General features: G+C 46.4%; 1 protein-coding gene across 1 annotated transcript in view; it reads right to left on the bottom strand.

Moving 5' to 3' along the window:
- Positions 1 to 22,130, bottom strand: part of ZNF423 (zinc finger protein 423) — a 258,501-nt gene that overhangs the window by 167,259 nt on the left and 69,112 nt on the right. Inside the window, exon 2 of the mRNA XM_049864864.1 lies at positions 19,521 to 19,580. Within this exon, the coding sequence (XP_049720821.1) occupies positions 19,521 to 19,580 (60 nt within the window). The remainder of the gene's footprint in view (positions 1 to 19,520; positions 19,581 to 22,130) is intronic.

Raw genomic sequence — 22,130 nt, 5'->3', positions numbered from 1 at the left:
TTCCTACTGGGCACTGACCCATGGCTGCACAGCCCTGTACCCAGCCCTCTCAGGAAGGGAGCCTGATCACATGACAAAAGCTAACCCTGCCCACCACCTCTCACCAACCCCACCCTAGCCTAGTCTTCCTCTCTTGGGAAATGAGCCACACCCCACCAACCAGGGTCAGAGCGAGGACGGTCCCCTGATGATTTGGTCCCCCCAAACCTGCAGCAGGGTGATGATGAAATTGTCCTGCCCACTGAAGTATGGCAAGAGATTCCAGACAAAACAAGGGCAAGAGGAAGGAAACTTTGAAGATACAGGTGCAGCCATGGGAGCACAGAGAAGTTAAGTAACCTACTCAAGGTCACACAGCTAATAAGAATCTGGACTGTAATCCCAGTTCTTGCTCTTAACAACCTGAACAAAAATCTGGCCCTGACTGCCAAGGGCAAATACAGAGACACAGAGGTGAAGTTCTCCACCCTGGCAAACGTCTGCCAGGTACCTGCTACGTACCTAGCCAGGGCTGGGCCCTGGGGGCACAGATTCAGACCTGTTCACTGCCCCATGAGTGTGCAGAGCGGCAAGGGCGGGTACTGAGCGGCATAACAAGCAGAGGACAGCGAGGGCCTTCAGGAGGCACAAAGGGAGCTCAGCAATTGAGGAATCACAGTGAGCTTCTTGGAGGAGGCATTGCTTGAGCTGAGCTTTGAAGAATGAGAAGGTGCTCCAGAGGCAGAGGGCCCAGCCAGGGAAAAGGCAGGGGGAGCAGGCTAGTGGGCTGGAGTCATCTAACCCTCTAAATTCTCAGGCCAGCAGCTTAATCTCAGGCCCATCCAGCTCCCTCTGCTGAGTGGAAATCTGCATTTGAACAAGATTCCCAGGTTTGCATGCACATTCAAGTCTGAGCAGCTCTGCAGTGAACCACCCAGCAGGCATAAGGCTGAACAACATGGGAGAGCATCATGAGCAGTGACCTCCCCAAGTGCACACGGAAGCTGTGTCCTAACCACTGAACACTCTCACATACACATGCACACTTGACCGCCCTGGTTTACAGCCAGGCTCCACATACCAAAGAACTATTGAGTTCTACCATCCCCCAGTGGGTCCTCGGGACCTTAGGGAGGACCAACACCACAGAGGTGACTCCTTTCTGTCCTCGGGGAGCATGCAAGTTTGGGAGAAAGTAGGGCCAGCCCACTCCCCGTTATTACAATCCTCATTACTGATGTCCCTTGAAAAACCCAATGACACTAGGGACACAGAGCGAGACCCGGGGCTTGGTGGCTGTTGGCGACCCCAAATCAGCTGAGCCGTGAGTCAGGCACCCACTCGGCAAAAAGCAAGGGCATAATTGCCACATGCGTGTTGTGCTCGAGGCTGGGGGTACAAGACAAATGTCATGGAGTCCCTGCCATCGAGGACACCCCCAAATCCACCCAAACCAAACCCAGTGCCATGGAATCAATTACAACTCAAATCCACCCAGAGGGAGCGAAAACCAGTGAGACAAGCCCAGCCCTGGGGATGTGAAACCGTCAGCCAGGGTGAGGGCGAGGAAAAGGAGTCAGAAGAGAGCTGCATGTGCACACGCCCTGGGCTCGGGCATGCTTGAGGACTGAGCACACACATGCACACGCAGGCACAGAATCTGGCACACGCATGTGTACAGCAGACGAAGCAAAGAGGAAGCTGCACAGAGCCTGCCCAGCAGCATGAGCCCCAGGACTGGTCCAGAGCCAGAGGGAAGGGTGAGCAGGACACACCACACCTTCCTCGGAGGGCTTGTCCAGGGCAGCCACAGGGGACCCAGGATGCAGCATCCATGGATCAGAAGGGGCAGAGCCCCTGGGGCCGCCAGGGGGTCTGAGTCAGGCCTGTGGCTACACGGCACACTCACATGCATGCACACACACGTGCAGGGGTCCACATGCACACATGGGCACAGATGCCCTTCCTCGTGGACTGCTCACCATGGTAACAGAGTGGCCACCTCTCAGCTCCAGTCACCATCTGAAGTTTTCTGAGGCCTCCCGTGCTGAGGGGGAAGCAGCTCGAATAAAGGCTCGGCCCAGGCTGGTCTGGCCGGGGGTCCACAGAGCAGACCCGCCAGCGCATGCCTGCCACGCTCCCCTGGTGAGCTCGGGCCACCACATCTTCCTACCCAGCCTGCCTGGCTCCACTTAGCTCAGCTCCCCACAGACTCCCCAGCCGAGCTAATGAGAAACTCCCCAGCTGGCCCCACATAAAAATGCATTTCATAAGTCTTTAAAATTCTGGGAAATTCTACGTCTATTTAGTGAGGCTTTTCTGCTCCTTTAAAATGTCCCCTGGCCCTCATCGAGAAAATGTCAGGGTTGGGGCTCAAACACAAAAGGTGGACAGCACCCTCCAAGCCAGCCGCAGCCAAAGGGCACCTGGAAAACTTGAAAGGATGGTCCCGGCAATGTAAATGTGGGCCGGTATCTTGGGAAGAGGGGCTGGGACATCTTCATTGATTAACCCAGTGTGGCGGTCCTCAGGAAAGAATTCAAGCTGAGCGCTCCATGGGGAGGAGGGAAAGAAAGAAGAGAAAGGGCCTGCCCAGCCTTGATTTGAGGACCGAAAGAAAAAGTTAAGAGGTGCTGGGAGCCCCTGAGAAAACTCCAGAGAAGAAAAAGATCACCTACACAAGATGCTGCTCATCACGGCATTATTTGCAAGAGCAGTCCCAGCGTCCAACAAGGGGGACGCAGGCACAAAAGTGAACGCCCATCCACTCATGACTCAAAGGCTCAAGGAGTGCAGCCGCTAAGGTAGAGTAGCGTGCAGACCGCGGCTATGCGTGAGACGCAGGTCTAGGGGGTGACAATGGAGCCCACTGTCACATTTACCCTGGGACTCCATCTACGCAGGTTTGTTTATGCATGGACTGAGCTAGAAATGGGGCCGAGAGAAATGTAAACAGCGAGCGTACTGAAGTACAAGGTTTCGGGTGGTGTTTTTGTGCAGTAGTTGAAATAATAAATACAAGCTCTAAGAAAACACAAGAGGAGTGGAGCCAGAGCAGGACAGCAGGCTGGGCTGCGTGGAAGGACCCAAACTCCCTGCAGGAAAGGCCCAGTCTTCCGGACACCTCCACCCACTTCACTGGTCAAGACTTGGAAACGGACTGCGGGGGGTGAGGGGCTGTCACTTCTGTCAGGAATGGCAGACCCTGACCACTCTCCCTATCCCACTCACCACCCAGAACCAGGCTAAGAAAAAAATCAGTCTTCCATTCACCTTGCCCCCAAGAAGCCCCCAGGGTACAGGACACAGATGCTGGCTGGCTTTGATCCCCAACCTCAGCAGGCCCCAGGGCCCTGACCCCAGCCACACCTGCAGAGCCGCCCCTGTCCCCAACACCCAGTGTGAACAAAGGAAGGGGCCCAGGGAGCAAGGCTGAGGGCAGGGGGGTGAGTCCCCACCAGGAGCCCAGCCCACAGTGTTCTCCAGGCCTGGCCTCTGAAGATGGGAAGTGTGCGCAGGGCCTTCAAAACACGTACCTCCTCTTCTGGGCAGAGAAACAGAAGGCTCTGGTCGAGACGCCTCCACCCTCACTGAGCCCCTGGGTCCCTCCAAAACAAAGTGCCTGGACCAACGTTAGGAGCCCTGGGTGGTACAACGGTTAAGCGTTTGACTACTAACCGAAAGACTGGTGATTTGAACCCATCCAGAGGCACCTTGGAAGAAAGGCCTGGCAATCTGCTTCCTAAAGGTCACAGTCTTAAAAACCGTATAGAGCACAGTTCCACTCTGCTGACAAGGGGTCACGACGTGTTGGAATCAACTCGATGGCAAGGGGATTGGTTTTCAGGTTTTGGACCAACATTTCACAGTTCCAGTGCTAAATTTACGGTTGAGCTATGCAGCCAGGCTTCCTGGGTTCAAATCCCAGCTCTACAACTTAGCGGCGGTATGGCCTAAAAGCAAGTCACCAGCATCTCTGTGCCTCAGTTTTTTCATCTGCAAACTGGGAGAGTTAACAGTTCCCACCTCACAGAGTTCGTTGCTCAAATGAGCTAGAATGCAAAAAGCACAGAGCAGGAGGCCTTGAAGATGGGAGAGACGGTTTCCATTAACCAGAAAGGCCTAAAACTGATCACAAGGCAACGCCTCTGAGGTCTGCTGCTGGGCCCTCACAAACAGCTGATTATATCCAGTGTTTCTCTCTAACCACAAGCTGTCTGCCACTGCCCCAAAATAAACTTGGCTAATCTGCGGAGGCCTCAGCCATTAGCCTTTGTCAACAAATTAGCCACTTTCCACCTCTAAGCGGCCCCCCCACCCTTGACCCTCACCCCATCCTTCCCTCCTTTGGAAAGAAGCCATCAGGGCAGCCTCCGCCCAGCCTGCCAGCAAACTGGCCCAGGAGCAGAGGAAGATTCAGATGAGACTGTGATTAGAAAGACCACATCACACTGCCCGCGCAAGCTCAGTGACCAGGGGAGGGAGGCAGAGCTGAATGTGGCCGGCTGGGTTCCCTGAGACCCCAGGTTGTAGAGCTCAGACTCACACAGGTCACTCCGGACGCTTAGCTTCATTCCACAGGGCTTGAGAGAAGAGAGAGGAAGAGCTGAAGAAGGACAGGCCTCCATGCTGGGATGGGCTGAGGAGAAGGGCATGTTGGAGGGAGCTGGTGCAAGGGGACCTGAGAGCCTGGAACAGCAAGCCTCACCAATGGCCCTGTGGTAAAGCCACACTTGCGACCTCCTGACTGGGGATAAGGCCAAAACCAGCTGTCAGAAGGACTCTGATTGGTCTGAACAGTGTTTCGTTTTAAGTTTATTTTATTTTTGGTGAAAATATACACATCAAAACATGCTCCCAATTCAATAGTTTCTACACATATTTGAAGAGTATTTTTTTTTTAATGTGAGCTGCCCATAATGAGATACCACTTCATGCCCACTAGGATGGCTAGAATTAAAAGAAGAGGGGGGAGAATGAAAAAAAGGGGGGGGAATAAAAAGTGTTGGTGAGAATGTGGGAGACACAGGAACCCTCACACGCTGCTGGCAGGAATGAAAACAGTTTGGCAGTTCCTCAAAAAGTTAAACATAAAACTACTACATGATCCAGCAATTCCACGCCTGGGTATAGACCCAAAAGAAATGAGAACAGGTGTTCAAAAAAAAACTTGTACGTCAAGGTTCACGGCATCGTTCATGATGGCCAAGGGGCGGGGAGAAGGAAGAGGCCCATCAAATATAACAAATACACAAAAGGTGATATGTCCCTACAATAGAATATTGTTTAACCATAAAAAAGACTTGACGCGCTGCTTGATATACCCTACAACGTAGATGGACCTTCAGACATTATGCTACGTGAGATAAGCCACTCACAAACGGCCATATATTGTGTAATTCCACGTACGTTAAATGTCCAGAGAGACAGAAAAGTGGATTAAGGCTTGCTTAAGGCCCCCGGGTGGTACAAACAGTTGGCACTCAACTGCTAACCTAAAAGGTTGGAGGTGTGAACCCACCCGGCAGCACCACGGAAGAAAGCCCTGATACAATCCACTTCCATAAAGATTACAGCCAAGAAAACCCACTGGAGCAGTTTTACTCCATGACACATGGGGTCACCATGAGTCTGAATCAACTCGCAGGCAACAGGTTTGGTTTGGTTTGTGGTTAGGGCTGGGATTAATGCGGGTGTGTGGGAGGATAGCTGAAGGGCACGGAGCTCCTTTCTGGGGTCATGAAAATGTCCTAAACTGACTGTGCCCAAGGCTGCATGCAAGTCTGAACGCAACGAAATCCACTGAATTACACTGTAAATGGGAGAACTGTGTTGCATGTGAAATATATCTCAACAAAGCTGTTTTTAAAAAGATGAGTGCTATTTTTTTAAATAATTTTTATTGTGCGTTAAGTGAAAGTTAACGAATCAAGTCAGTCTCTCACACAAAAACCCATGTACACCTTGCTAAAAAAAATTTTTTTTTTTTTTTTTGCTACATAATCCCAATTACTCTCCCTCTAATGATACAGGCCGTTCCCTCCCTCCACTGTCTCTTTTCATATCCATTTTGCCAGCTTCTAACCCCCTCCACCCTCTCATCTCCCCTCCAGGAGGAGATACCAACATAGTCTCAAGTGCCCACCTGATCCAAGAAGCTCACTCCTTGCCAGCATCCCTCTCCAACCCATTGTCCAGTCCAATCCATGTTGAAGAGTTGGCTTCGGAAATGGTTCCTGTCCTGGGCCAACAGAAGGTCTGGGGGCCGTGACCACTGGGGTCTTTCTAGTCTCAGTCAGACCATTAAGCCTGGTATTTTTATGAGATTTTAGGGTCTGCATCCCACTGTTCTCCTGCTCCCTCAGGGGTTCTCTGTTGTGTTCCCTGTCAGGGCAGTCATCGGTTATAGCCGGGCCCAATCTAGTTCTTCTGGTCCAGAACGATGTAGTCTCTGGTTCATGTGCCCCTTTCTGTCTCTTGGGCTCATAATCACCTTCTGTCCTTGGTGTACTTCATTCTCCTATAATCCAGTTGGGTTGAGACACATTGACGTATCCTACATGGCCACTTGCTAGCGTTTAAGACCCCAGACACCACTCTTAAAAGTGGGATGAAGAATGTTTTCTTAAGAGATTTTATTATGCCAATTGAATTAGATGTCCCCTGAAACCAGGGTCCCCAAACCGCTGCCCCTGCTACGCTGGCCTTCAAAGTGTTCAGTTTATTCAGGAAACTTCTTTGCTTTTGGTTTAGTCCCGTTGTGGTGACCTCCCCTGTATTGTGTGTTGTCTTTCCCTTCGCCTAAAATAGTTCTTGTCTACTATCTAATTAGTGAATACCCCTCTCCCACCCTCCCTCCATCCCCCCCTCATAACAAAAAAAGACTGTTTTCTTCTCTGTTTAAACTATTTCTCAAATTCTTATAATAGTGGTCATATAAAATATTTGTCCTTTTACCACTGACTAATTTCACTCAGCATAATACCTTCCAGGTTCCTCCACGTTATGAAACATTTCACAGATTCCTCACTCTTCTTTATCGATGTGAAGTATTCCATACTGTGAATGTACCATAATTTATTTATCCATTCATCTGTTGGTGGGCACCTTGGTTGCTTCCAACTTTTAGCTACTGTGAACAGTGCTGCAATAAACATGGGAGTGCATATATCTGTTCGTGTAAAGACTCTTATTTCTCCAGGATATATTCCAAGGAGTGGGATTGCTGGGTCATATGGCAGTTCTATTTCTCGCTTTTTAAGGAAGCACCAGATCAATTTCCAAAGTGGTTGTACCATTTGACATTCCCACCAGCAGTGTATAAGTGTTCCAATCTCTCCACAGCCTCTCCAACATTTATTATTTTGTGTTTTATCCATTAATGCCAGCCTTGTTGGAGTGAGATGAAATCTCATTGTAGTTTTGATTTGTATTTCTCTAATAGCTAATGATTGTGAACATTTCCTCCTGTATCTGTTAGCTACCTGAATGTCTTCTTTAGTGAAGTATCTGTTCATATCCTTTGCCCATGTTTTAATTGGGTTATTTGTCTTTTTGTACTTGAGTTTTTGCAGTATCATGTAGACTTTAGAGATCAGGCGCTGATCGGAAATATCATAGCTAAAAACTTTTTTTCCCAGTCTGTAGGTAGTCTTTTCACTCTTTTGGTGAAGTCTTTGGATGAGCATAGGTGTTTGATTTTTAGGAGCTCCCAGTTATCTAGTTTTTCTTCTATGTTCTTTATAATGTTTTCTATACTGTCTATGCCATGTATTAGGGTTCCTAACGTTGTCCCTATTTTTTCTTCCATGATCTTTATCATTTTAGATTTTATATTTAGGTCTTTGATCCATTTTGAGCTTGTTTTTGTGCATGGAGTGAGGTATGGGACTTGTTTCATTTTTTTGCAGATGGATATCCACTTATGCCAGCACCATTTGTTAAAAACACTACCTTTTCCCCCATTTGACTGTTCAGGGGCCTTTGTCAAATATCAACTGCTCATCTGTGGATGGATTTATGTCTGGATTCTCAATTTTGTTCCATTGGTCCACGTATTTGTTGTTGTACCAGTAGCAGACTGCTTTGACTACTGTGACGGTATAATAGGTTCTAAAATCTGGTAAAGTAAGGCCTCCCACTTTGTTCTTCTTTTTCAGTAATGCCTTATTTATCCGGGGCCTCTTTCCATTCCATATGAAGTTGGTGATTTGTTTCTCCATCTCATTAAAGAATGTCTTTGGGATTTGGATCGGAATTGCATTAAATGTATAGATCGCTTTTGGTAGAATAGACATTTTTATAATGTTAAGTCTTCCTATCCACGAGCAAGATATATTCTTCCACTTATGTAAGTCTCTTTTGGTTTCTTGCAAAACTGTACTGTAGTTTTCTTTGTATAAGTGTTTTACATTTCTGGTAAGATTTATTCCTAAGTATTTTATCCTCTTGGGAGCTACTGTAAATGGCATTGATTTGGTGATTTCTTCTTCAATGTTCTTTTTGTTGGTGTAGAGGAATCCAATTGATTTTTGTATGTTTATCTTGTATCCCGATACTCTGCTGAACTCTTCTATTAGTTTCAGTACTTTTCTTGAGGATTCCTTAGGGTTTTCTGTGTATAAGATCATGTCATCTGGAAATAGAGATACTTTTACTTCTTCCTGGCCAATCTGGATGCCCTTATTTCTTTACCTAGCCTAATTGCTCTGGCTAGTATCTCCAACACAATTTTGAATAAGAGTGGTGATAAAGGGTATCCTTGTCTGGTTTCCTCTCTCCATGACAATGGAATGTTTTCATGCTCTGTCCATTTAGGGTGATGTTGGCTGTTAGCTTTGTATAAATGCCCTTTATTATGTTGCAGAATTTTCCTTCTATTCCTATTTTGCTGAGAGTTCTTATCATGAATGGTGTTAAACATTGTCAAATGCCTTTTCTGCATGAATTGAAAAAATCCTGTGGTTCTTGTCTTTTGTTTTATTTATGTGGTGGATTACATGAATTCTTTTTCTAATGTTGAACCATTCCTGCATATCTGGTATGAATCCCACTTGGTCATGGTGAATTATGTTTTTGATATGTTGTTGAATTCTATTGGCTAGAATTTGGTTGAAGATTTTTGCATCTACGTTCATGAGGGATATAGGTCTATAATTTTCTTTTTTTGTGGTGTTCTTACCGGCTTTTTGTAACAGGGATATGGTGGCTTCATAGAATGAGTTTGGTAGTATTCCATCCTTTTCTATGCTCTGAAATACCTTTAGTAGTAGTGGTGTTAACTCTTCTCTGAAAATTAGGTAGAACTCTGCAGTGAAGCCATCGGGACCAGGGCTTTTTTTTTGTTGGGAGTTTTTGATTACCTTTTCAAGCTCTTCTTTTGTTATGGGTCTATTGAGTTGTTCTAACTCTGTGTTAGTTTAGGTAGGTGTGTGTTTCTAGGAATTCATCCCTTTCTTCTAGGTTTTCAAATTTGTCAGAGTACAATTTTTCATAGCAATCTGATATGATTCTTTTAAGTTCAGTAGGGTCTGTTGTAATATTGCCTGTCTCATTTCTTATTCAGGTTATTTGCCTCCTCTCCTGTTTTTCTTTTGTCAGATTGGCCAGTGGTTTACCAATTTTGTTGATTTTTTCAAAAAACCGGCTTTTGGAACAAGGCACAGCCAAGATGGCAGAATAGACAGATGCTTCCAGCGAGCCCTCTTTACAACAAAGACCCGAAAAAACAAGTGAAACGAGTATATTTGTGACAAGCTGGGAGCCCTGAGCATTAAAGGCAAGCTTAGACAACAAACTGAGGGGCAGGGGAAGGAAGAGACCATTCAGAAGCGGAGAGTAGTTACCGGACCTGAATCTCAGGGAGCCCTCAGGCGCCATTCCCGGAGTGGCTGCGGCGGGCTGGTCCTAGCATTGGGCCACAGCTTTCTCAGGGTGAAGCAGCCAGCCACACAGCCCACTTACACCCCCGGAACCTGAGCAGAAGGGCACTTGGCAAAAGCTAGTACTTGTGTATCTTTTACCACGCCCCCACCACGCCCAAGCCAGCTTCAGCAGCTGAATCCCTAGGCCTGAGATAGACCCTGGTGAGCACCTACAGCCTACCAGCCTTGGAGAAGGAAAGAATTTGCAACTGGGGGGAAAAGATAATTTGCTAGCTCCATTAACTGGGGGAGCTCAGGGCAGAAGCGGCTCCTGTCCAGGCATAAACCGTCCGTGGGCCTTGAGCCCCTTTCCCTTCTGCATGGACCTGTGTGGGCCTATTTTGGGAGAATAGGCCCTTGTTGGCAAATGCCAACCATTTCAGTGGTGCAGTGGAGAGGTGGGTGTTTAATGTTTGACATTGCTTTGTCTATTAAACAAGGTCCTCACCTATCCACAATAGGGACCTAAGGACTGGTGGCTCCACATGGGTCGCCCAGCCACCCGCAACAGGGGTCCAGGGATAACTGGTACCTCCCAGTCCTTACAACAAAAACTTTGGGTGCCCATGGTCCCTCTGCAGAACTCACCCACCAGCACGCTGTGGAGAATAGAGACGCGTTTTACTCAGAGACACTTGGGGGTTGGTTCTCAGCCCCCTGCATTGTTCAGAGTGTGACCCCCTGCTGCAATCAGATACTGGTGTATACGCCAAGCACCCCTGCCCCTCTAAGACTGTAGGACAGAGCCTGTACCACACACTTGATATCAGCTACCTGGAAACCTGAGCTGAATTCATACAAGAAAACTGAATGGACTCCTAAACTGATACACCTGATAACAGGTCTAGCCTGCTGGGGACAGGACACCAGAGCTCCAAAGGCGAAAATAATCAAGCTAGCTCACTCAAGCAACCCATAGGGGTATACCAAAACACAATAAAGCAAGCAGCTATGACACAGTACACAAGCATAAAATAATACAATAACTTATAGATGGCTTGGGGACAACAGTCAATATCAAGTCACATAAAGAAAAAGGCCATGATCACCTCAACAGGCTCTCAAAACAAAGAATCCAGGGATCTTTTAGATGAAAGTGCATTCCTCAAATTACCAGATGCAGAATACGAAAGTTTAGTATACAGAACCCTTCAAGACATCAGGAAGGAAATGAGGCAATATGCAGAAGAAGCCAAGGAACACACAGATAAAAAAAGCTGAAGAACTCAGAAAGATTATTCAGGAACATAATGAAAAGTTTAATAAGCTGGAAAAATCCATAGACAGACAGCAATCAGAAATTCAGAAGATTAATAATAAAATTACAGAAGTAGACAACTCAATAGAAAGTCAGAGGAGCAGAATTGAGCAAGTAGAAGCTAGAATTTCTGAACTCGAAGATAAATCACTTGGCACTAATATATTTGAAGAAATATCAGATAAAAGAATTTTAAAAAAAATGAAGAAACCTTAAGAATCATGTGGGACTCTATCAAGAGAAATAACCTACGAGTGATTGGAGTACCAGAACACGGAGGCATAACAGAAAATACAGAGAAAATTGTTGAGGGTTTGTTGGCAGAAAACTTCCCTGATATTGCGAAAGATGAGAAGATGTCTACCCAAGATGCTCATCGAACTCCACATAAGGTAGATCTTAAAAGAAAGTCACCAAGACATATTATAATCAAGCTTGCCAAAAACAAAGATAAAGAGAGAATTATTTTTTTTTATAAGAGCAGCGAGGGATAAAAGAAAAGTCACCTACACAGGAGAGCCAATAAGAATAAGCTCAGACTACTCGGCAGAAACCATGAAGGCAAGAAGGCAATGGGATGAAATATTTAAAAAATTGAAGGAAAAAAATTGCCTGCCAAGAATCATATATCCAGCAAAACTGTCTCTTAAATATGAACGTGAAATGAAGACATTTCCAGATAAACACAAGTTGAGGGAATTCGTAAAAACCAAACCAAAAATACAAGAAACACTAAAGGGAGTTCTTTGGTTAGAAAATCAATAATATCAGGTATCGACCCAAGACTAGAACACTGGGCAGAGCAACTAGAAGTCAACCCAGACAGGGAAATCCAAAAAAAAAAAAAAAAAGCAAGATTTAAAAAAAAAAGCCCAACACAGGCGATGTTATTATATAAAATAAGACAACATTAAAATAATAAAGAGGGACTAAGAAATGTAATCATACACCTTCCATATGGAGAGGAAGATATGGCGATACAAAGAAACAAAACACAAAAAAAATTATTAAAAAAAGAAAGAAAGAAAGCAGCAACAGGAGCAGAGCACATCCTTTGGACATGGGGCCCCTGCACCTGAGAAGCTCCTTGACCAGGGAATGTTTGAGGGCAAGGACCTTCTTCAAGAGCCCACAGAGAGAGAAAGCCCTCCCCCTGGAGCCGGAGCCCTGAATTTGGACTTATAACCTACTAGACTGTGATAAAATAAATTTCCCTTGTTAAAGGCAAAAAAAAAAAAAAAAAAAAACTGCTTTTGGTCTTATTAATTCTTTCAATTGTTTTTCCATTTTCTATTTCATTTAGTTCTGCTCTAATTTTTATTATTTGTTTTCTTCTGGTGCCTGTGGGTTTCTTTTGTTGCCCTCTTTCTATGTGTTCAAGTTGTAGGGATAATTCTTTAATTTTGGCCCTTTCTTCTTTTTGGATGAGTGCATTTATTGCTATTAATTGGCCTCTGAGCACCACTTTTGCTGCGTCCCAAAGGTTTTGATAGGAAGTGTTTACATTCTCATTGGATTCTACGTATTTCTCTTATTCCATCCTTAATGTCTTCTATAATCCAGTCTTTTTCGAGTAGGGTATTGTTCAGTTTCCAAGTGTTTGATTTCTTTTCCCTGCTTTTTCTGTTATTCACTTCCACTTTTATGGCCTTATGGTCAGAAAAGATGCTTTGTAATATTTCAATGTTTTGGATTGTGTTAAGGCTTGCTTTATGACTTAATATGTGTTCTATTCTACAGAATGTTCCACGTGCACTAGAAAACAAAGCATACTTGGCTGCTGTTGGGTGGAGCATTCTGTATATGTCTATGAGGTCAAGTTGGTTGATTGTGGCATTTAGATCTTTCGTGTCTTTATTGAGCTTCTTTCCGGATGTCCTGTCATTCACCGAAAGTGGTGTGTTGAAGCCTCCTACTATTATTGTGGAGCTGTTCATCTCACTTTTCAATGCTGATAGAGTTTGTCTTATATATCTTGCAGCCCTGTCATTGGGTGCATAAATATTTAATATGGTTATATCTTCTTGCTGTATTGTCCCTTTAATCACTATATAGTGTCCTTCCTTACCCTTTATGATGGATTTAACTTTAAAGTCTATTTTGTCAGAAATTAATATTGCCACTCCTGCTCTTTTTTGATTGTTGTTTGCTTGGTATATTTTTTTCCATCCTTTGAGTTTTAGTTTTTTTTGTGTCTCTAAGTCTAAGGTGTGTCTTTTGTAGGCAGCATATAGACGGATTGTGTTTTTTAATCCATTGTGCCACTCTCTGTCTCTTTATTTGGTGCATTTAGTCTATTTACATTCAGCATAATTATGGATAGGTATGAATTTAGTGCTATCATTTTGATGTCTTTTTTTGTGTGTTCTTGACAGTTTCTTTTTCCCACTTAATTTTATGTGCTGAGTAGATTATCTTAATGTATTGTCCTTTCCTCATATTTGTTGTTGCTGATTTTGTTTCTGCTGAGTCTCTTTTTTTTTTTTTCCTTGTATTTTATTTTGATGAGTAGGACAGTTTGTCTCCTTTGTGGTTACCTTATTATTTACCCTTGTTTTTCTAAATTTAAACCTGCTTTTATTTCTCTGTATCACCGTATCTTCCTCTCCATATGGAAGGTGTGTGCTTATATTTCTTAGTACCTCTATATTATTTTAATGTTGTCTTCTTTTATATAATAACATCACTGTTACCCTCTTTTGAGCTTTTTTTTTTTTTTTAGTAATCTTGCTTTGTTTTTTTGATTTCCCTGTCTAGGTGGACTTCTGATTGCTCTGCCCAGTGTTCCAGTCTTGGGTCGATACCTGATATTATTGATTTTCTAACCAAGGAACTCCCTTTAGTATTTCTTGTAGTTTTGGTTTGGTTTTTATGAATTCCCTAAACTTCTGTTTATCTGGAAATGTCCTAACTTCACCTTCATATATAAGAGACAGCTTTGCTGCATGTATGATTCTTGGCAGGCAATTTTTTTCCTTCAATTTTTTATATAAGTCATTCCATTGCCTTCTTGCCTGCATGGTTTCTGCCGAGTAGTTCAAGCTTATTCTTATTGGCCTTCTTTTGTAGGTGACTTTTCGTTTATCCCTAGCTGCTCTTATAATTCTCTCTTTATCTTTGTTTTTGGCAAGCTTGATTATAATATGTCTTGGTGACTTTCTTTTAACATTTACCTTATGTGGAGTTCGATGAGCATCTTGGATAGATATCTTCTCATCTTTCATGATATCAGGGAAGTTTTCTGCCAACAAATCTTCAACAATTCTCTCTGTATTTTCTGTTATGCCTCCGTGTTCTGGTACTCCAATCACTTGTAGGTTATTTCTCTTGATAGAATCCCACATGATTCTTAAGGTTTCTTCATTTTTTTTAATTCTTTTTTCTGATTTTTCTTCAAATATATTAGTGCCAAGCAATTTATCTTTGAGTTCAGAAATTCTGGCTTCTGCTTGCTCAGTTCTGCTCCTCTGACTTTCTATTGAGTTGTCTACTTCTGTAATTTTATTGTTAATCTTCTGAATTTCTGATTGCTGTCTGTCTACGGATTTTTCCAGCTTATTAAACTTTTCATTATGTTCCTGAATAATCTTTCTGAGTTCTTCAATTACTTTATCTGTGTGTTCCTTGGCTTCTTCTGCATATTGCCTCATTTCCTTCCTGATGTCTTGAAGGGTTCTGTGTACTAAACTTTTGTATTCTGCATCTGGTAATTCGAGGAATGCACTTTCATCTAAAAGATCCCCGGATTCTTTGTTTGAGAGCTTGTTGATGTGATCACAGACTGTTTCTTTATGTCACTTGGTATTGACTGCTGTCTTGGAGCCATCTATAAGTTATTCTATTAGTTTATGGTTGCTTACTCCGTCATAGCTTCTTACTTTGTTTTGTTTTGATATACCCAAATGGATTGCTTGAGTGAGCTAGCTTGATTATTTTTGTTTTTGGAGCTCTGACATCCTGTCCCCAGCTGGCTAGAGCTGTTATCAGGTATATCAGTCTAGAAGTCCATTCAGTTTTCTTGTAGGAATTCAGCTCAGGTGTCCAGGTAGCTGATATCAAGCGTGTGGTACAGGCTCTGTCCTACAGTCTTAGAGGGGCAGGGGTGGTTGGCGTATACACCAGTATCTGATTGCAGCAGGGGGTCATGCTCTGAACAAGGCAGGGGGCTGAGAACTGAACCCCGAGCGTCTCTGAGGAAAGTGCATCTCTGTTTCCTAGAGCGTGCAGGTGGGTGGGTGCTGCAGACGGACCATGGGCACCCAATATTTTTGGTTGTAAGGGCTGGGAGGTACCGGTTACCCTTGGACCCCTGTCTTGGGTGGCTGGGTGACCTGAGTGGAGCTACCAGTCCTTAGGTCCCTGTCATGGGTAGGTGAGGACCTTGTTTAGTAGACAAAGCAATGTCAAATGTCAAACACTCACCTCTCCACCGCACAGCTCAAATGGTTGGAGTTTGCCAACAAGGGTCTATTCTCCTGAAATAGGCCAACACAGGTCCATGCAGAAGGGAAAGGTGCTCAAAGTCCACTGACGGTTTACGCCTGGACTGGAACTGCTTCTGTCCTGAGCTCCCCTGGTTAGTGGAGCTGGCAAATTATCTTTTCCCCAGTTGCAAATTTTTTCCTTCTCCAAGGCTGGGAGGATGGCTCTAGGTGCCCAACAGGGCCTATCTCAGGCCCAGGGACTTCAGCCACTGAAGCCAGCTTGGGGGCAGGGGGGCACGGTAAAATATACGCAAGTACTTAGCTTTTGCCGAGAGCACCATACTTCTCAGGTTCCAGAAGTGTGAGTAGGCTTTGTTACTGGCTGTTTGTCCCTGAGGAAACTGCGGCCAAACACTAGTACCAGCCCGCCGCCACGACTCTGGGAATGGTGCCTGAGGGCTCCCCACAATTCAGGTCCGGTAACTGCTCTCCGTTTCTGAACTGTCTCTTCCTTCCCCTGCCCCTCAGTTTGTTTTCTAAGCTTGCCTAGAAGCTCAGGGCTCCCAGCTTGTCACAGATATACTCATTTCACTTGTTTTTTCGGGTCTTTGTTGTAAAGAGGGCTCGCTGGAACTGTCTGTCTATTCCGCCATCTTGGCTCCGCCTCCGCTGTTTTTTTTAATCCAATGATTTTGTATGAAAATCCAGCTTTCTGCTTCTCTTTCAAAAACTCAGAAGATCTGACACATCTGAACCCTGAGGTCCAGTGGACTAAAGCTGTGGGATGGCTGCCCCTGAGCAGGGCCTGCGTCCTGTGACCTCCCCACTCACCAGTGTCATCAGACAGCCACCCCAACACCAGCCCACAGAGAAATGCTGTAGCTGCTGCTGGAAGGAGCGGCCACCTCATAGGGTAGCTGGGGTGGTTCAGTGAGATACTGCGGGCCATGTTCACAATGCGCCTGGCTCAGACTAAGTAAGTGCTCAATAAACGTGATCGTCACCCACATCCAGGGCTGCCTCCTGAACTGACTTTGTCCTGCCACCAGGATTTGAGCCATCTCACATGCCCCATGCTCAGGGAACACAAACAGACCCTAATAGCCTAAGTCAGACACAGAATTGGGAAGGAAAATGTATCAAATGCACACACTATAAAAATCATCGGACAAGGGCCAAAGAAAAAAAAAAACAATCCATTGCCTGGCTGGGAGTTACCCGCTGTCTGGGAGGCTCTGGCCTCACAATCCCCACCTCCAAGGGATCATCCAAAGCAGATGCACCATGACAGCTTTGGCCCCAGACCTCTCCCAGCACACACATGTGGGGTTATGTGTGGTCTTTCCAGCCACCACGCTGACACCCATCTACTTGCTGCACACAAGCCCCAGGCTCAGGGCTAAAATGCAAGTCCCAATACCTGTGCCATTCCTGGGTGCCCCAGAGAGGCCCTGAGGCCATCCCACCAGGGAGTCACAGAGCCTCAGGGACCCTTAGCATCGCCCCTGCCTTCTGTGGATGGGGAGGCCCCTCCCTGCCTTAGAGACGAGTCACATGTCTACGGCAAGCCAGCGATTGACTCTCCTGCACAGGGTTCTCCGTCCACCACAGCCCGCTGCTCTCCCATCTGTCCCCACCGCCTCCGGCACTGCTGGGAAAGCAGTGGGAATGGCCAACCTTGTGCAGACGACACTGGGCTGGGCATTCCTAGTTCAGGGTCGGGCACAGTGGGGGTCCCCTTCAAAGGTTGGTGGTAAGCCTACCCTCTGGGCAGAGCCTCTTTCTGTGTGCATGCACCCCACATCCCTCAGGACATCTGGGTTTCTGAGACACAGAGCTTTAGGCTCTCCTGTGCTGCCCCCAACCATGAGGACCACATCTCCCCCACACAGGAGAGAGACAGGGTGGGGGCTATGCAGACCCTTCCTTCTTCCTCCCCAGTGTGCACCCCAAGGTCCCAGGAACAGCAGAGAGGTCTGTCCTAACCCTGGAATCCCTCCTAGATCTGAGTCCCCTTCCACCATCCCAGCTTCAGGACAAGGCCCTTCCCTGTCACCAAGGGCCAGGGTGCCTGCAGACACAACACTGCCCAAGCCTGGGTCAACCAGGACCCCTCTGACTCTCCAAGCAGCCTCAAAAATCTGCTGGAAAGAGCACTGGACCAGAAGTCTAGGGTCCCTTCTATCCAGTCTGTACCATCACTTTTCAAATTTCGGCCATTTATGGACCATCTTCACGACTTTTGCTGAATTCAAGTATTACATACTATTACTTAGAAATTTCTTGTCAATTCATTTTTCTCACTTAAACGAACTTAGCGTCATCACTGGGTCTGGGTTTTAGTGTCATCTCAGGACAGAACGTCTATAACATCGCCAACTGGAAGTCAGTTGTGTTTTTATTTAACATGCATAGAAACAAATCATAACCATTAAAATGTTAAATCTTCATATGCCTGTTCTAAAACTACATTTTTAAACTACTGACCGGGAGCAAATCTTTCTCCTTGACTCAGTTTCTACATCTGAACAAGGAGAAAGTTGAACTAAATGAAATTGAACTGAAAGATTCTAGAAGACTGGACAGGCTCCAGCTCCCCCATGACTCCAGAGCGAACTGGTCAAGATCCTGGGCCTGGGCTGGCACAAGGCAGGGAGGCGACAGGAAAGGAGAGCCTGGTACCTCCCCGACATGGACAAGCATCAGGCCAGGGGGCCCACTGCAAGAGAGCCACAGGCTAGATAAGGAGCAAGCAGGACAGCCATATCCCCCACACAGGAGTCCCCAAGGGCCCTAAAAACAGCTCCAATCCTAAGCTCCATGACCAGCTACAAATTACAGAGCTTTACAGTTAGAGAAACCTCAGTCATCCGCCTCTTTTTACAGCTGGGGAAACTGAGGTACAAAGAGAAGGAGCTTATGCAAAGGCAGGACTGAGCCAAAAAGCCAAGTTCCCTGATTGCCAAGTCACCCCCACCAGCCCCCAATGCCCACTCTGATGGTAAATTTTATGTGTCACCTTGGCTGGGCTATGGTTCACCGTGGTTTGGCAGAACACTTATACTAGCTGCTATTCCATAATGTAATGCAATGACCTTCCGTAACGTCATCAAATGTAATCAGTCGAAACATTGAAAAGGGAGTTTCCTTAGGGTGTGTTCTCTCAGCTCTGCACTCTCCATAACCTGACCTGTGGATCTTGGGACACAGACTACGGAAGTCTCCAGCCTTCACCTGACTGACCTATGGATCTGGGGCTCGCCAGACCCCACGATCCTGTGCGCTAACTGCTTGAAGTAAACTCTCTCTTATATATGTATGCATATATATGTAAGATATCTGTCTATCTGTATACATATATATAAATATCTATCTGTGTACATATGTATGTATCTATCTGTATAGATGTAAATATCTACCTGTACATATGTAAATATCTCTCACTGGTTTTCTCTAGAGGACCCTAATACACCCACATCCCACTCAGGTCTGAGGGTCCCCGATTACCTCCCTCAGTAATTACTTACCCTCCTCCCCCCAGTTACCAGCCTTCAGAGTGCAAGTCAGCCCCTTCCAGGAACGAAATACAAGAGTTCTGATTTAGACTGGAGTGTAAATGTCCTATTGAAAGTGTTTTCTCTGTAACTGGGCTGGAAGGAATTTGCAACGCACCCACTGCAGGGACCTTCAGAGCTATGATGGGGTCACGGCCCTTCTGAATGCGCCCACAAGAAGGGTACATGGACCCCGTCTATAATAGATTTTACTGACGGTAAGGAAAGGATATAAAAGTCGGGCCGCACAGGGTAGTCCGGACTGGAAACAGGAATGTGACTCCAAGAACACATTTTCCATAACCAGATGGGTGGCTTTCTGAGATCCTGCGCCAGCCCCCCAGGACCCTCAGCAGCCCTCCCACCAGCCCCAGGCATTTACCTGATGCTGCCACGAAGGAATCCCAGGCCCGCGAGAAGTCCGAGGCCTCCCCTTCTTCAACTGAAAGAGAGAACAGAGACAGGACTGTGAGTTGTAAGGCTGTACAAACAGGCAATGGGGGGGGGGCGCCCACAGGACAAGGAAGAACTCACATGTGTACATTTCTAACACCCATGTCCAGGGGAGCACGACCTAACTGGTGCTGTCAAGCCGACTCTAACTAACAGCGACCCCATGCACGTCAAAGTAGAATTGTGCTCCATGGGGTTTTCAATGGCTGGTTTTTCCAGAAGTAGATCACCAGTCCTTTCTTCCAAGCTGCCTCTGAGTGGATTAAACATCAACCTTTCAGTTAGCAGCCAAGCAGGTTAACCATTTGTACCACCCACGGACTCATGTTCAGGTGAGAGGGGTTACAAGCCTACAAAGAAGCCTTTGTTGGTGTCAGAGACTTAAAATGACTAGGCTAAAGCATGAATGACAAATACATGCTGTGTCTGTTAAGTGTTTCCACCCCTGTGCCCCTGGCAGACATCACTAATCAATCACAGAACTGTCCTGAGCCAGGATGCAGCATGGAAATCTTCCTCTACACAGTGCAACAGGCCGTTCCTAACTCTCAGCAGAGTCTTCCCCTGAAGTGAAGCTATTTGTGACTCACAGAATAAAGGGAAGACTGAGACCTCTCCCAGATCCTGCGGACATCATCCTCTACCAAGCATCCCATCAACCACCACTGAGATGTGAAAGCTTCCATTATTATTCCAAGAAACAAACAAGGTTGCTCTCAGAGGTTAGCAAGCTCGGGGTGCTGCTCCCCACACTGAGACCTGACCCACAGACAGACCTCGGGACACACTGAGGTCAGCTCTCCTATGGTCAGCAGGTGAGTACCCCAAGTCATAGGCTGCGGCACAGAAGGCAGCTCCTTCCCCACCTCACCCCGGGCCCACAGCATGAGGCTGGGTGGGGTGGGGTGTCCCTGTCACCCTAGACCCCAGCATGTGAGGCCAGGCTGGGGGAGGTCACGTACTTGAGAACATAGGAGGAACTCTATCCAGCATAATAAAGCCCTTGTCCTGGAATTAATCCCAGGCAGGGCATGTAATAATATTAAAGTGGGTTATGGACTTTGTAAAATGGAACGTTGTTGAAGCCAAAAATGTGCACACGCAGTGTTTTTCAGATTTAACAGGCTCTGGAGCTCCACACGTGTGCAGGCTGCAGCTACACCCTATTCTCTCATGCTGCCAGAGCCACTGCTACGTGGGTACAGCTGTGTGCCGGGCACTGCACTAAATCCCTGTCAGAGGGCTCAGAGAGGTGAAGTGAGGCGCCTGAAGACACACAGCTAGGAAGAGTGCACGCAGAGCTGGCCTCAAGCCCAGGGCTGTCTGTCTTGAAGGTTACGCCTGAAACACTGTCTACTAAGGGTTGGAAGATGCCGTCCAGAATCCTAGCAACCTGGATCTGGAAAGCAGCGACTCCAACCCACCACACCAAATGCAAGTCTGTGGCGTGCGGGGCCACCAGCCGGCAAGAGGAGCTGGAAGGCTGGCTTGAGGTCAGAACCGGGGTTCTAGCACCAGCCTGCCTGGGTGCAAATCCCAGCTCTTCTTCTTACAGGCTGTGTGACCTTGGGCAAATTATTTAACCTTTGGACTTCAGGTTTCCCATCTCAAAAATGGAGACAACTGCAGTGAAGTCATAGGTTGTGGGGAGGGTTAAGTGGGATGGTGTCTACACAGCTGAGCACCGTGCCCACACAGGGTAACTGCCCCGTACACATTGGAGTCCCTGGGTGGTGCGAACGGTTAACCTGCTCAGCCGCTAACCAAAAAGTTGGAGGTTCAAGGCCACCCAGAGGTACCTTGGAAGAAAAGCCTAGCAATCTATTTCCAAAAAATCAGCCAGTGAAAACCCTATGGAGCACAGTTCCACTCTGACACCCACGAGGTCGCCATGAATCAGAATCAACTCTACAGCAACTGTTTTGTTTTTCAACTTGTCAGAACAATCCCCAGTTAGAACAGGGGTGCGAGTGTTCGTGGCAGAGGGGGACCCAGCTTCCACAGCTCTGGGAAGTAGAAGTCCTACTCTGCACAACGCAGCCATCTGCCCCCGTCTCCCCACCAGAGCCTTTCAGAACGTATTTTCTTCTAAAACAGCGCACCCAAGAGGGAAACTTGGCCTGGGACCAAAGCTATTGTTTTACTTAGCTAGTTACAGCTGGGGTGGGTTTTCAACTACGCAGCTTGTAAATATGAATCAAAATCTCGTGTCAGACAAAATTAATACCACTCACTAAGATGATTCCAGTCATACAGGCTCTGAGACACAGGCGGGTGATGCTTAGAGCCATCGCAGGCCAGCCGCACGTGACAGGAGCAGTTGTTAACAGCACTTTGCCACACCTTAAAATCAGTTTCCATCTCACGCATTCATCTTTCACTTACTTAAAAAAATTGTGTGTGTGTATCTCACCACCACCGGTGAGCACCGAGTCGATTCTCGATTCCAGCTGAACCGTGTATGTCGAAGTAGAACTGGGCCCCACAGGCTTGTCAATGGCTGATTTTTCAGAAGTAGATTGCCAGGCCTTGTGTGTAC

This window comes from Elephas maximus, chromosome 21 (genome assembly GCF_024166365.1).
Source record: "Elephas maximus indicus isolate mEleMax1 chromosome 21, mEleMax1 primary haplotype, whole genome shotgun sequence".
Taxonomy (NCBI): Eukaryota; Metazoa; Chordata; class Mammalia; order Proboscidea; family Elephantidae; genus Elephas; species Elephas maximus.
Note: the sequence above shows the minus strand (reverse complement) of the source record. Positions and strands in the feature narration are given on the sequence as shown.